Here is an 11561-nt window from a genome sequence, read left to right on the forward strand (position 1 = left end):
GGCGGTGAAGCGCTCACGGCTCATCGCGCCCCGCCGGTGTGTGCTCAGGCCCCAGCACCTGTGCCCCCTTTTCCATTAAAAATTATCCCAAACATTTATTTTTTCATTTAGAAGGTGTTCAGTGTTCAAGATGAAACCCTTAAAGCCGCTGACTTAAGGCACCAGAACAATAACATCTCCATTTTAATCAAGTCCAAGAGAGCAGAAGGTGAAGCCTTGCACCGGGAGGGAGGGTTGCTAACACACAAACCAAAACAAACTCAAAAATTTCCATGTCCTGTACAATTGTTCTGTACCAGTCTCTGACAAAAGAATTTGTAAACATTGGTGAGAACTGGGTAAAAGAATCCATTTAATTTCATAATTCGGTTATGTGCAACAAAAGACGTGGTACAGTTTAATTAACCAGTACTTCCTGTAAAGTAGCTTCAAGAAATAAGTCGTTCACATGCAAAGAAGCACTTCACAACTTCAGTTTCGATTCCTAGTAATGAGCTCACACTCAATTTTCAGTAATAACTGGTTGTGGGCTGCTGAACAAATAAGGAATTTCTGACCCTGACTCACCAAAGAGCAGCCCGTATCCCAATTCACTTTAGGACACGATTTCAATTAAACTCTCCACAAGTTGTTCACAGATTCTTCATAACTGTTTGCAGCACTGGGGTCTCCCATTGCAGTTGATCCCACACTTGCCCGTGGGCTCAGAGTACCTCAGTTCTACAGCGATGCTCCATACCCAGCCCGTCCGGTGCTGCTCACTGGGGCTTCACCAGCTCCTGCACAGGGAGCAGCCACCACCCCACAGCACCCAGACTTGCCCAGTCTGCGTTTTTAAACACTAGAAAGCCACCCTGCAGTCACTCCTATGGCAACTGAACCACCTCACTTTGAAGTAAGGCAACACTATTTACTTGTTCTACCTACAAACGCTTCAACTGCCTCATTCAACTGCCTTCTTTGAGAAGAAACTTCTTCTCAGTGAGGGTGACAGAGCCCTGGCCCAGGCTGCCCAGAGAGGTTGTGGAGTCTCCTTCTCTGCAGACATTCAAAACCCGCCTGGACGCCTTCCTGTGTAACCTCATCTGGGTGTTCCTGCTCCGGCAGGGGGATTGGACTGGATGAGCTTTGGAGGTCCCTTCCAATCCCTAACGGTCTGGGATTCTGTGATAAAATAGCGATGAGGACTCGGAGCAGCCTGGTTACTCAAACACTGCAACGTAAGCGCCTGTGAGAGTGCCTACCAGCGTTGGTGCTACTCGGGCGATACTATGGCTAGGAGCAAAGCGCTCCTGCTTGCTAATTTTCCCAAGGGGTATGGAAATGCAGCTTACCTGCCTCACGGGGGATTTGTTTGCTGAAAACACTCCCACTTCAGTGGCTTGATAACAAGATGGCACATGAATAAGAGATGCTTTAGTTACAAATGCACCAGCAAGTCCTCTTAAGTACTTATTGACTACAATGACCTTTCGAAAAGACAAATCCATTGTTACCCGAACTGGCACTGAATGGCGTCTCCCAAAACACAAGAGAATGCAGAAGGGGGTCACAATTATATTCGCATTAATCATTAACAGCGGAACAAAACCCAGCGACAGAGATCTTTAGGAACTCATTAACGAGGGCATAACGTACACGCTTTTATTTAAACACGGCAATTTACACAACAGCTGAACGTTTGCTTTCCCCCTCTGCCCCCCAGGAAAACCTGTGTGCCTGGATATCCGAATTAGCACCTGGGGTCTATAAAGAAAAGAAAGACTTTGCAGTGTTCTTTACTGCAAGCACTGGTCAGATCCTAAGCAATGTGGGTGCAGTGACACATGGATACCTTAAATACTCTGATTTCTTGTCATCCTCCAATTAGTTCATCGCTTCACCTCAGCAGCGGAGTTTTGGCTACCTGGTTCTCTCTGAAACCCCGGGAATGCATAGATCATAAGGCTGAACGTATCTGACAGAAAAGGGACAAATCACAGTTGTGGTCTGAAGTTATTGCAGTGCAGATTTAAAACAGGAGTGCTTTCAAAGCAAGGGAACAGAATGAAGAGGTAGGTACTTGCCTCCTTGATGGTAAGAATTTAACATTGCTCGGAGTAGTTTGAGCTAAGGAGCTTTACGTTCGATATCTCAGGTACACAAACAAGCCAAGGCAGACTGCATTAACTGGAAGATCTCTCAAATGATACAGAAAATGTTTTGCTGGCATAAAAAAAAAAGAGGTTGCTTTTTGTGGAATGAGCTATCTATCATTCTTTACTTCAGCTGCAGTGACAAAGCCGTTATTTCCCTTGACGTTCAGTACTTCGGCAAGGTAACTCCCTTTGCCAGAGGGCCCCTAAAGATGAGAGGCTGATGTTTCATGAAAATAAAGTGCACTTTTCTGCTCATGCTTCTTCTAAAAAGCAGCCTCTAAGTATATAAACTTCTTTACCTGCCAGGATTGTCAAAAAAAAAACCCCCAGCCAAGACATAGCCCATTGACAGAAATTACCGGGCAATGGCAGAAAAGAAAGCCACTTTTGGTGCAACTCTTGCACTTTCTCCTCCCCACCCCCTTTTTTCTTCTATATCACGTAGTTTTTAATATTTCCTTTTTTTTTTTAAGCTTGGCTCAACGTTATCTTCAAAAGCAGCAACATCAGCGCTTCTGTGCACCGCTGCAGGCCATCAGGTGCTGCTGGAGAGTCCAGCGCAGGGCTACAAAGATGATGGAGGGAGTGGAGCATCTCCCTTCTGAGGAGCGGCTGAGGGAGCTGGGGCTCTTTAGTTTGCAGAAGAGGAGACTGAGGGGAGACCTCATTCATGTTTATAAGTATTTCAAGGGTGAGTGTCACGAGGATGGAGCCAGGCTCTTCTCGGTGACAAACAATGATAGGACAAGGGGTAACGGACACAAACTGGAACACAGGAGGTTCCACTGAAATTGGAGAAGAAACTTCTTCTCAGTGAGGGTGACAGAGCCCTGGCCCAGGCTGCCCAGAGAGGTTGTGGAGTCTCCTTCTCTGCAGACATTCAAAACCCGCCTGGACGCCTTCCTGTGTAACCTCATCTGGGTGTTCCTGCTCCGGCAGGGGGATTGGACTGGATGAGCTTTGGAGGTGCCTTCCAACCCCTGACGTTCTGGGATTCTGTGATCAGGTGCACTGACAGAGCAGAGAGAACGTTCACACACAAATGTTGTCTTTTAAACAGCACTTTTCTTTTTTTTTTTTTAAACTGAGCAGATCATGAAATGAGCATCAGGTTTTCAAATCATTACAACAATGTCCTCCGACTGCGACTCCTCAGTTACACCAGCTCACTGAAACGGTACCAGGGTACTTGCCTTGTACTGAACTGAACCGAAAGGTGCCAAAATGAACACGTTCGTATCATTTCCACTCGCACACAAGATGTCATGCAGAGTTGAGACATCAGATTTTTAGATCTATTTACAATTTTACATATTTTACAATATATATTTCATCTTTACAGCTACAGAGTGAATTCAGCCTCACGTTGGTACCTGTTGAGTTTCTGCTGGGACTCGAGTTCTGTACGTTAACCTAGTTATTAAAAACAAGTGCGTGCATGCCTAGGAGGAAGCTTTCAGGAAAGATGCCAATGGTCTCTAGTGTTGCTTAAAAATTACACCGGTTTGTGTAGAAAATTTAAATTCAGTTCAAAACCCCACAAAAGCCTAATAGAAATCTACCTGACTAAAATAAATACAATTCATTACACTTAACAAAAAAAAGATGTACCTTTAAAAATGTACTGATTTAAGCTCATCTGATTTTTTCTTTTTTAGTCTTAATTTTATTTCCCTTCCCAAGTAGCAGAGAGCAGGAGGTGAGGGTAACGATGCTTTTCAAAGTTAACACTGATAATTATCCTGCATAGACCTGAGGCTGCAGTGGTGGGGGCAGCTTGTCATTCTCCACATTTTCAGAGTCAATAGCTGCTAAGGCTTGGTTTTTGGGTTTAATTTCTAAGGGATATTTCTCAACAATATCTTGGACTTCCTTTGTAATCCCATCAGTCCAATCTATCAGGTCTTTCTCAAGCTTCTTGGCTTCACTGACAATTCTCTCCTGTCTCTCATTCAGCTGCGACAGGAGGTCCAAGTTTTTATACATTTGCTTAACCCCCAGGCACACGTCAGGTGAAAAACTCTCCGATTCTTGCTTCTTTGGAGACGTCTGACCCGTCATAAAGCGATCAAAATCTTCTTGGCTTAGATTTAAAGACTGAGCATCCAGTTTTTCAATGAAGGTCACGGCACAGCACTACAAACGAAACAGAGCGAGGATCAGGGCAAGCTACAGATTGGATCTTAGGCGTTTTACTTTTTCTAATCCTGCTGTTAGGCCAGCAACTGATTATTTAATTTAATGCCTCAACAGATTGCTCCTAAAGAGCTTTTCCAGAAGCTAACTAACTATATCAGACACCTCACATGCCTCTTTCCTCTCCCCAAAGTCTGAAGAAGTCGAAAACTGGGAGGACAATACAGGAAGACCCCACTTCAGCACCGACTCCCTGAATAATGCCCATTACAAACCTGGGGGTCACTGCATTTCAGAGGTGAGAGAACAGGAAGAACACGACAACTAGACAAGAGCACTATGGTAATGTTTAACAGTCTGACCAGCAGAGATGTGCCATGCTCTCTATTCCTCTTCTGAAGGAAGGAATGCCAACTGCCCATCTTACCTTGTGGATGCTCTCCTTCTACTGAAAGCAATTTTTACTATTCATTTTTACCATTTATTTTCATATTTCTTACTATTCATATTCAGTATTTCATTTAATTACGTATTTTTCCCCTCAAGAATTGCTTTACGATGAAATGCAGAGAAGCCAAGTTCATAATCATAATTCCTCCTAATATAAACGTGCACACCAATAAATACCTTACATTAATGACCTCGTTCTGCAGTCCCTTCAAGAGAAACTCCATGGGTTTAAATGGGGAACTCTGCATCAGTAACATCTGCACAGTCCAAACTCGGGATTTTAGGAATAAAAAGTACTTATCTTCTTACAGAATTAAAATACATCCAAGTCTCAGCATCAGACTGTTCAAATGAAGGACTGAATATTATAAAGCAAGCAAAGCACTGACTGGTTTGGAAACCAGAGAAGGAAGAGAGAGGAGATATAAAGCAAAAGATCTTGCTGTACTCTGGGTAACTTCAACCACGATGTGAAGAGTAGTTCTAATTTTCCTCCTATATTATGCTGTGTTTGCCTTTACCAGAAATCCCTACATCCAAATAAAAGACAAATCTTGTTGTACAAAACGTCAACGCTAGTCCTGCACTTACCAGGTTGGTAAAATAGTAGCCGTCTTCTCCTGTCATTAACCTGCTGGGATTACAGAAGCGCGTTATGTACTGGATGTTGGACTGCAGGCGGGGTGGGTTTCCCTTCAGAACAATGTATATCAGCGTTGGGAGGAAGTCATCAGCAGAAGCTGGCTCATTTTTGGTGATTTTAATAGCATTAAATATATGCTTGCTGCACTTGGTGATGCACGCTAACTTATCACGAGGGACACGCTTGGAATCCATTTCGATAATATCTGAAAGATAAAGAAAGTTATCAAAACGTTAAAACCGTATTAATCAGACACCTGAACGAGTAGGACGTTTGCTGGACAATACTAAAATTGCCTCATTTGTATCCGTGCTTGATGTTCCTTAACATTATCTGTTCATTCAACCTTCTCTTGGTTCAGTCCAAGTATTTCAAATACATCAGGTAAGCCTAAACACTTCCACGATGGGAAAACTATTGCAGCTCCACAGATGATATCCCAGTCCAGTACCACAAAGACCACTGCAAACCTAAAGGTCTGGACCCCTTCTGCTGACCTCTGTGAACAAGAGATGTGAAATGTAAAGCCGTAAATGTAAACTTCACATTCACGAACCCGTAATGGCTTTTACAACCATATCGGAGACTTCTGGGATTTCTTCGTTGACGGGAACACACAGCATCTGTGGAGTCACCCAGTGCAAAGCCCTGCGACAAGAAAAACATGTTAAGGCATTCTGTGCCAGTCACATTCAGGTGTTTGAAAGCAGCTGCTGCTTGAATTCAGTGCACAAGGAGGGCTTTGTGCAAATGAGGCACTGGTCCAGTCATCAGCCACTTCATTCCACTGAAGTAATTTGTTTCCAGAAAAAATACTTTCCTTTTTTTTTTGCTACAATTTCACAAAAGCAGACCAATTCATTTTCCTATTTACTCTATTCATTCCTTCTGTTTCTTAAATAAAGTGGTTTTAACTCTTTCTGGTTAAAAAGCTTCTTAGCTTTGTATTTACAGCAAAAGCTGTTTTTAATGTGCTTGATTTGGAACTCACTTACAGGACTGTGGATCGCTCGGCTGTTTTTCTTTCAAAGACTTACCTGATCCTCTTCTGGACAGCAAGATCTTTCTTCTCATCGTCGGTTGTTTCAGGGCAAAAGACATATTTATACTGTCGAGTCATAATGTATTTTTCAATCTGATCCATTGCTTTCTCAACTTTTTCAGGGGGCACTGAAAGGTACAAATCCCACCCCAATACAGTAAATAAACAACTCTGTGGCTGATTTGAAGATTTAATACATATAAACAATAAGATTTTAACAGGATTTTAACCTGAGTCAATAAAGAACGGATATACTTGGACTCTTTTCACTTTACAGCAGAAGGAAAAATATAATGGTGAGAACACCACAGTGAGATGCCAAAGTAAGCACAGGCACAGATTCACAATGAAGCACATTCAAGGCACAAATTAGATTCAGCTGCTTGTAGCTTACACGAACATACATTCGTTTTTCCTCAAAAATAAAGTCTTTGAGAATAAATCCAGGAAGGTCTTCCAAGTCCTCTGCTCCTCTTTATGTCTAAAAAACATCCCTGGGTACGTTTAAGCCATGCCTCTTACGTACCAGGCACATCAAAGCGGTTTGCAACGGCTTAAACGTACCTGTTCAGTGGGTTGAGGCTACACATACAACCTCAGTTTTTAACAGCTATCATTGAATTTAAAACAAGAAATGAAAACGACTGAACCAACTGCGAGTTGAGGAAAAACCTGTACAAAATCGCTGCAAAACTTGCTGGAACTGGTGCTGCTGGGAACAGTTCTAACGGTGGGACCAGAACTTGTTAACAGCATTTCTGAAAGCTGCTTAGGGATGCTTCGTTTGTACTTGAAAATGCAAGATATCCTCAAATCACTACCTTTTCAGCAGTAAGACAGGAGGAAGAGGAACACGATACCTTTCCAACGCGTCTGTAATTTGTCTGCTACATTTTGGTAGAAGTCCTGGGCACACTCAGATTGCTCCTCAATGCTTAAGTCCTGTCACAGAAAAGTGAATATTTATCATACATCCTGAATGTTATTTGTGAAACGTTGTCTTTTGAGCATTAACTGAACTACCGAAGAACATAACAGAGGTCTGAAAGGTTAAAGTTACCCATCAAGTCACTTTTCACCCTTAAATGGCAGCATAAACCCATACGTAAAGAAAATGGAGAGAGAATTTGGTTTCTGGATTCTCCAGGGCCAAAAACTGGAGTTACCCTGAACACAACATCTCAGCTCTGCTGGCAGTGCTGCATTTTAGGTCTGGTTTCCGTGTAGCAGCAAATTGTCCATTTAGAGAAAGACTTCTTGTTGACTAGCACAAACTGTCAAGGAACCAGGAAAGGAGCCAGAAAACGAGAAAACCAATGTTTATAGCCAATAACAACAACAATACACTACACAAACTCTGTGCTCAGAACAAACCAGTCCTAAAAGAGAAAAAAAACCAACTTCAAGATGTTTTCAAAGTCAAAGGTTTAAAAATCCACCAGAACTCCCTTGGATTTCCAGTCCAATTTGAGGACAGTTTGAGTAACCACTAAATGGGAAAGGTGAACGTGTGGGGGGAAGACTGTGGTGAACACCGACTCATCTCAGCCATAGGTGGCACTGCAGACACAAATATTTCAAGAACATTAACTTCTTTACATGGAGAACGAAGATGTGATCCTCATTCTATATATAAGAAGAAAAGCACAGTCAAGATCCCCTTCCCCAAACAAAAGGTAACAAGTGGGTTGATACTGTATTATCTTTTAGACTTAGGATATCTAAAAACTTGTTATGCACTGTATTATCATTTCCATGAGTAATTTATCTAGAAAATTGTTCCTTCAACAGATATTTTATCTTTCAGAACTAATTTATTCAGGATGCCAAGGAAAGTTCTCTCAAGACACCCAAAATACCGTTTACAATACCTGCAAACCAAACTGCTGGAAGAAGTGCAGCATTTTCCCCATTTCTCCCCAGTTTCCCCATTTTCTTTATGTAAAAGGCATGCAAAACTTACCCTTTTACGACTCATTGTGTCCAAAAACAGTTTACACTGCTTATAGATGTCTTGGCCAGGTTTATGGTATGTCTTGAGAAATTCTATGAACTCCTTGGACACTCGGTCTGTCTCGATGCTGGCCTGCCTGTTTATGGAGGGGCTGGGAGCCTTGGCCTCTTGGATCTCTGCTGGGAAAACGTGGGCACATCAGATTAGGTTTTTTTACACAGAGACGAATTCAGGAAGTATTCTATGGACATTAAAATGTCAGTTTGGTTTTTTGGTGGGTTTTTTTTTTCCAACTGTGCAGATGAATAAGTATTTCTTTCTCAAGCTTTACCAGTGAGATAACTCTAAGAAACGGAGTATTCCTCTGAAGTGAAACATTCACAACCACGTACCCATTTACACTAATGGTCTTTTAATATTAGAAATTGGTGTAGTGTTGGTTTGTTTTACTGTTTCTTACACTTTCACTCCCAGGTAAGACATCTCCATATAAAGTCAAGGCTTCCCCACGCCCGCAGTGTAAATGGGAACTCGGCCACTTGTGTTTCAGCAAGCACAGAAGCACCACATGTGTTCAAAGAGGGATTTCCTTGGCACTCAAGGAGGCAGGAGCACAGACTGCGCACAGCACACAGTTTATGGAGCTGCAACCACGGGGTTTTCCCCACACAAACATCTGATTTTCCATGGTACACGCTGCAGGTTAACCGTACCGACCCGGTACCTTCACTACCCAAGCTTGGTTCACCCACCTTTCAACTTGCCAGCCAACACTGTTCAAAATGAAGGATTGAACAGGGATGACGTAAATGAACATGATGAAAAGCAAGCAGCAGAGAGACAGAAAACATGAAAATATTCATGATCAACTTGATGCAAACGTATCTGTCAATCTGAAAACACTAACATGCACAACTGAAAAGCCTCGTTTCAATAAGCAGACATGCAGGGCTCCAGAAGAAAAGGAAATCAATGGGACTCGTATAGCTAAGTTGGTAAGTTTAATCTGGACTTAAGGTAGCTTATAGCTTTGCTTGTTTGTTGTTCTTTGCTTTTAGAGATCCAGCACTGTAGTAAATTCAGTGACTAACACACTGCTCATCTGACTAAAGCACAAGACTCATTAGGGCCTCTACACTTCAGCGTAACCTTCTCTGGATAATTCGGTCATGCACCATGACAACATTTACGGTGTTGAAGTGATAAGAATGGAAAATGTTTGACAAATATTTAAATTCCAGCTCTAGCAATCAAGATAGAAAGCGCAAACCAATCTCCTTTCTAGTTACACAAGGACACTTTTTCCAGAGGGGATTTCTTCCACCTTTCTTTATACCTCAGGTTTAAAGTGAAATGCCTGCACAAAATTCGAGCTGAACAACCAGCACTGCTATGTGGTGATCTAAACTCGTCACTTTTAATATTATAACCGGTAAGAAGCAAGGATAGTTTTGAAACAACACACAAAGCAAGCAGGTACGCTTTTGGAAGGGCAGAATTACAAGTTATTCTTTCCACAATTGATTACTGACTTCATTTTGAAGAACTACTGAAGATTTATGTATGTATTTCAACATGGAGTTCCCTGTATTATAACAATAAGGAACCTCATCCTGCTATTTGACCTTAAGGAATATGAATATGATTTTTCCCAGTCACAAGTTTAAAAGAGATTATTTTTTAGTGACTACAGAGACGCAGTCAACTGCAGCAGTGTGCTGTTAAGCCAAGAATTAAAAAAATCCCTAGTGTTAGAATGAGCTGACTTTTTAATGAGTGACACCAAAGACTACAGGTAGTCCCTCAGAAATGTGGCACCTTCATTAATTTCTGTGTTGAAATCTTGGTTTAAGGAAAGTGAATCTGTACAACATGCACTGATTTGTAAGGACTGCAGCAACAAAGTATTTTCAGCCTTCTCATGTAATTAAGTCTAAGAAGAAGCTGATTACAGAAAGGCAATGGCATTTGAACAAGTTACAGAGAACCCAGCAGAGAAGATATGGGAAGAGTTGAGAAAAGATCACCTTTACAAGGAATAAACACCACTAATATTAAAGCCCCTCTCAAGGAATTCTACAGAAACGCCACTTGTCACAGCACTCAGTGGTTCACTATGGTTGTGCCATGGTCCTGGATCCGAGTCCCAGCAAGGGATGTGAAAAAAAGGGTTTGTCATTAACTCTACTACACACCCCCATTCATCTTCTGCAGATAATTTACACAATAATGAATGGTACCTCTTCAAATTCCTTTAGTCAGCAGATCCCATCAGAATTACAAGCCTATAACACAGGACAAGATCCCAAAGCTGTTTGCATCAAGGGTTTTGGTGTCCTTTTGGTTTAAATGAAACCAATGAAACATCTTCTCTTGATGTGAAATTGTCTTTTTGGTTAATGTAACAAACACCCGAAGATGTTTAGAGAATGAAAAGGTTCTTGAAGTGTGAACTATTCCATTTGCGTATAATCAGATCTATAATGGCCACCTGGAATTATTTTTTTATTAAATATGAAGCAGCACAAGATGTAGCTACTTCTTACAAAATCCTGATTGTTTGAAACTGCATTATCCTTCAGACGTCACGCTGAGCTGGAGCTCAAAGAAGCTTCAGCTTCGTTCCTCTACTCTCCCTGCCAAGCAGCAAAGAATTGGTTGAGGAGATTCCAGTTCACTTCAAGACGCTGGACTTGCTTTTTCGGTCACCTTCATATTCAACAGCACAAGTTGTAACTGGCACAACCCTAGTTTGTGTTTTGCCAAGCCCAACTAAGCAGTAAACTTACTAAAACCAGGCAGACAGCTCGCTCAAGCTGTACTGCGTTACCTTCAGTAGGGGAAGCCAGTTCCCAGGAGGGAGTGAAAATTTCCTTCAAATCCCTGAGGATGTTATCAGCATTTCGCTCCCTCCCGAGCTGTCCTTGCTTAGCGATTTTCTCTTGAGCCACTGCAAGAAACGCAAAAGCAAGCGCGGCACCAAGAGCAGGAGCGTGGCAGGAGAGACGGCGAACGGGACAAAAAAAAACAAGAAAAGATGGAAAGTGAGAAGAACGAACGTAAAAAAGGTTCATAACACACAGCTGAACGCCTCGTTTAGCAAGCTGCTGCCCATGCACCATGACAAATTCCAAGATGAAACCCAGACATATTTAGAATTTCTGACTATGGAAATGCATGGTCTATAAAGCTGAGATG

The 11561-nt window shown here is 42.0% G+C and overlaps 1 protein-coding gene across 1 annotated transcript; it reads right to left on the minus strand.

Annotated features, from left to right (window-relative positions):
* Window positions 1-3594: 3594 nt before the first annotated feature.
* RABGEF1 (RAB guanine nucleotide exchange factor (GEF) 1) lies at window positions 3595-11210 on the minus strand. Its single transcript, XM_010185083.1, has 7 exons — window positions 11194-11210; window positions 8373-8542; window positions 7270-7351; window positions 6405-6537; window positions 5924-6015; window positions 5316-5572; window positions 3595-4274 (listed from the first exon to the last, which is right to left on the minus strand). Exons 2-7 carry the CDS (start codon window positions 8385-8387, stop codon window positions 3876-3878), a joined length of 978 nt encoding a protein of 325 aa, XP_010183385.1. The 5' UTR covers window positions 8388-8542; window positions 11194-11210; the 3' UTR covers window positions 3595-3875.
* Between the last annotated feature and the right edge of the window lie 351 nt (window positions 11211-11561).

Source organism: Mesitornis unicolor, unplaced genomic scaffold, assembly GCF_000695765.1.
Source record: "Mesitornis unicolor isolate BGI_N332 unplaced genomic scaffold, ASM69576v1 scaffold12685, whole genome shotgun sequence".
In the NCBI taxonomy this organism is placed as follows: domain Eukaryota; kingdom Metazoa; phylum Chordata; class Aves; order Mesitornithiformes; family Mesitornithidae; genus Mesitornis; species Mesitornis unicolor.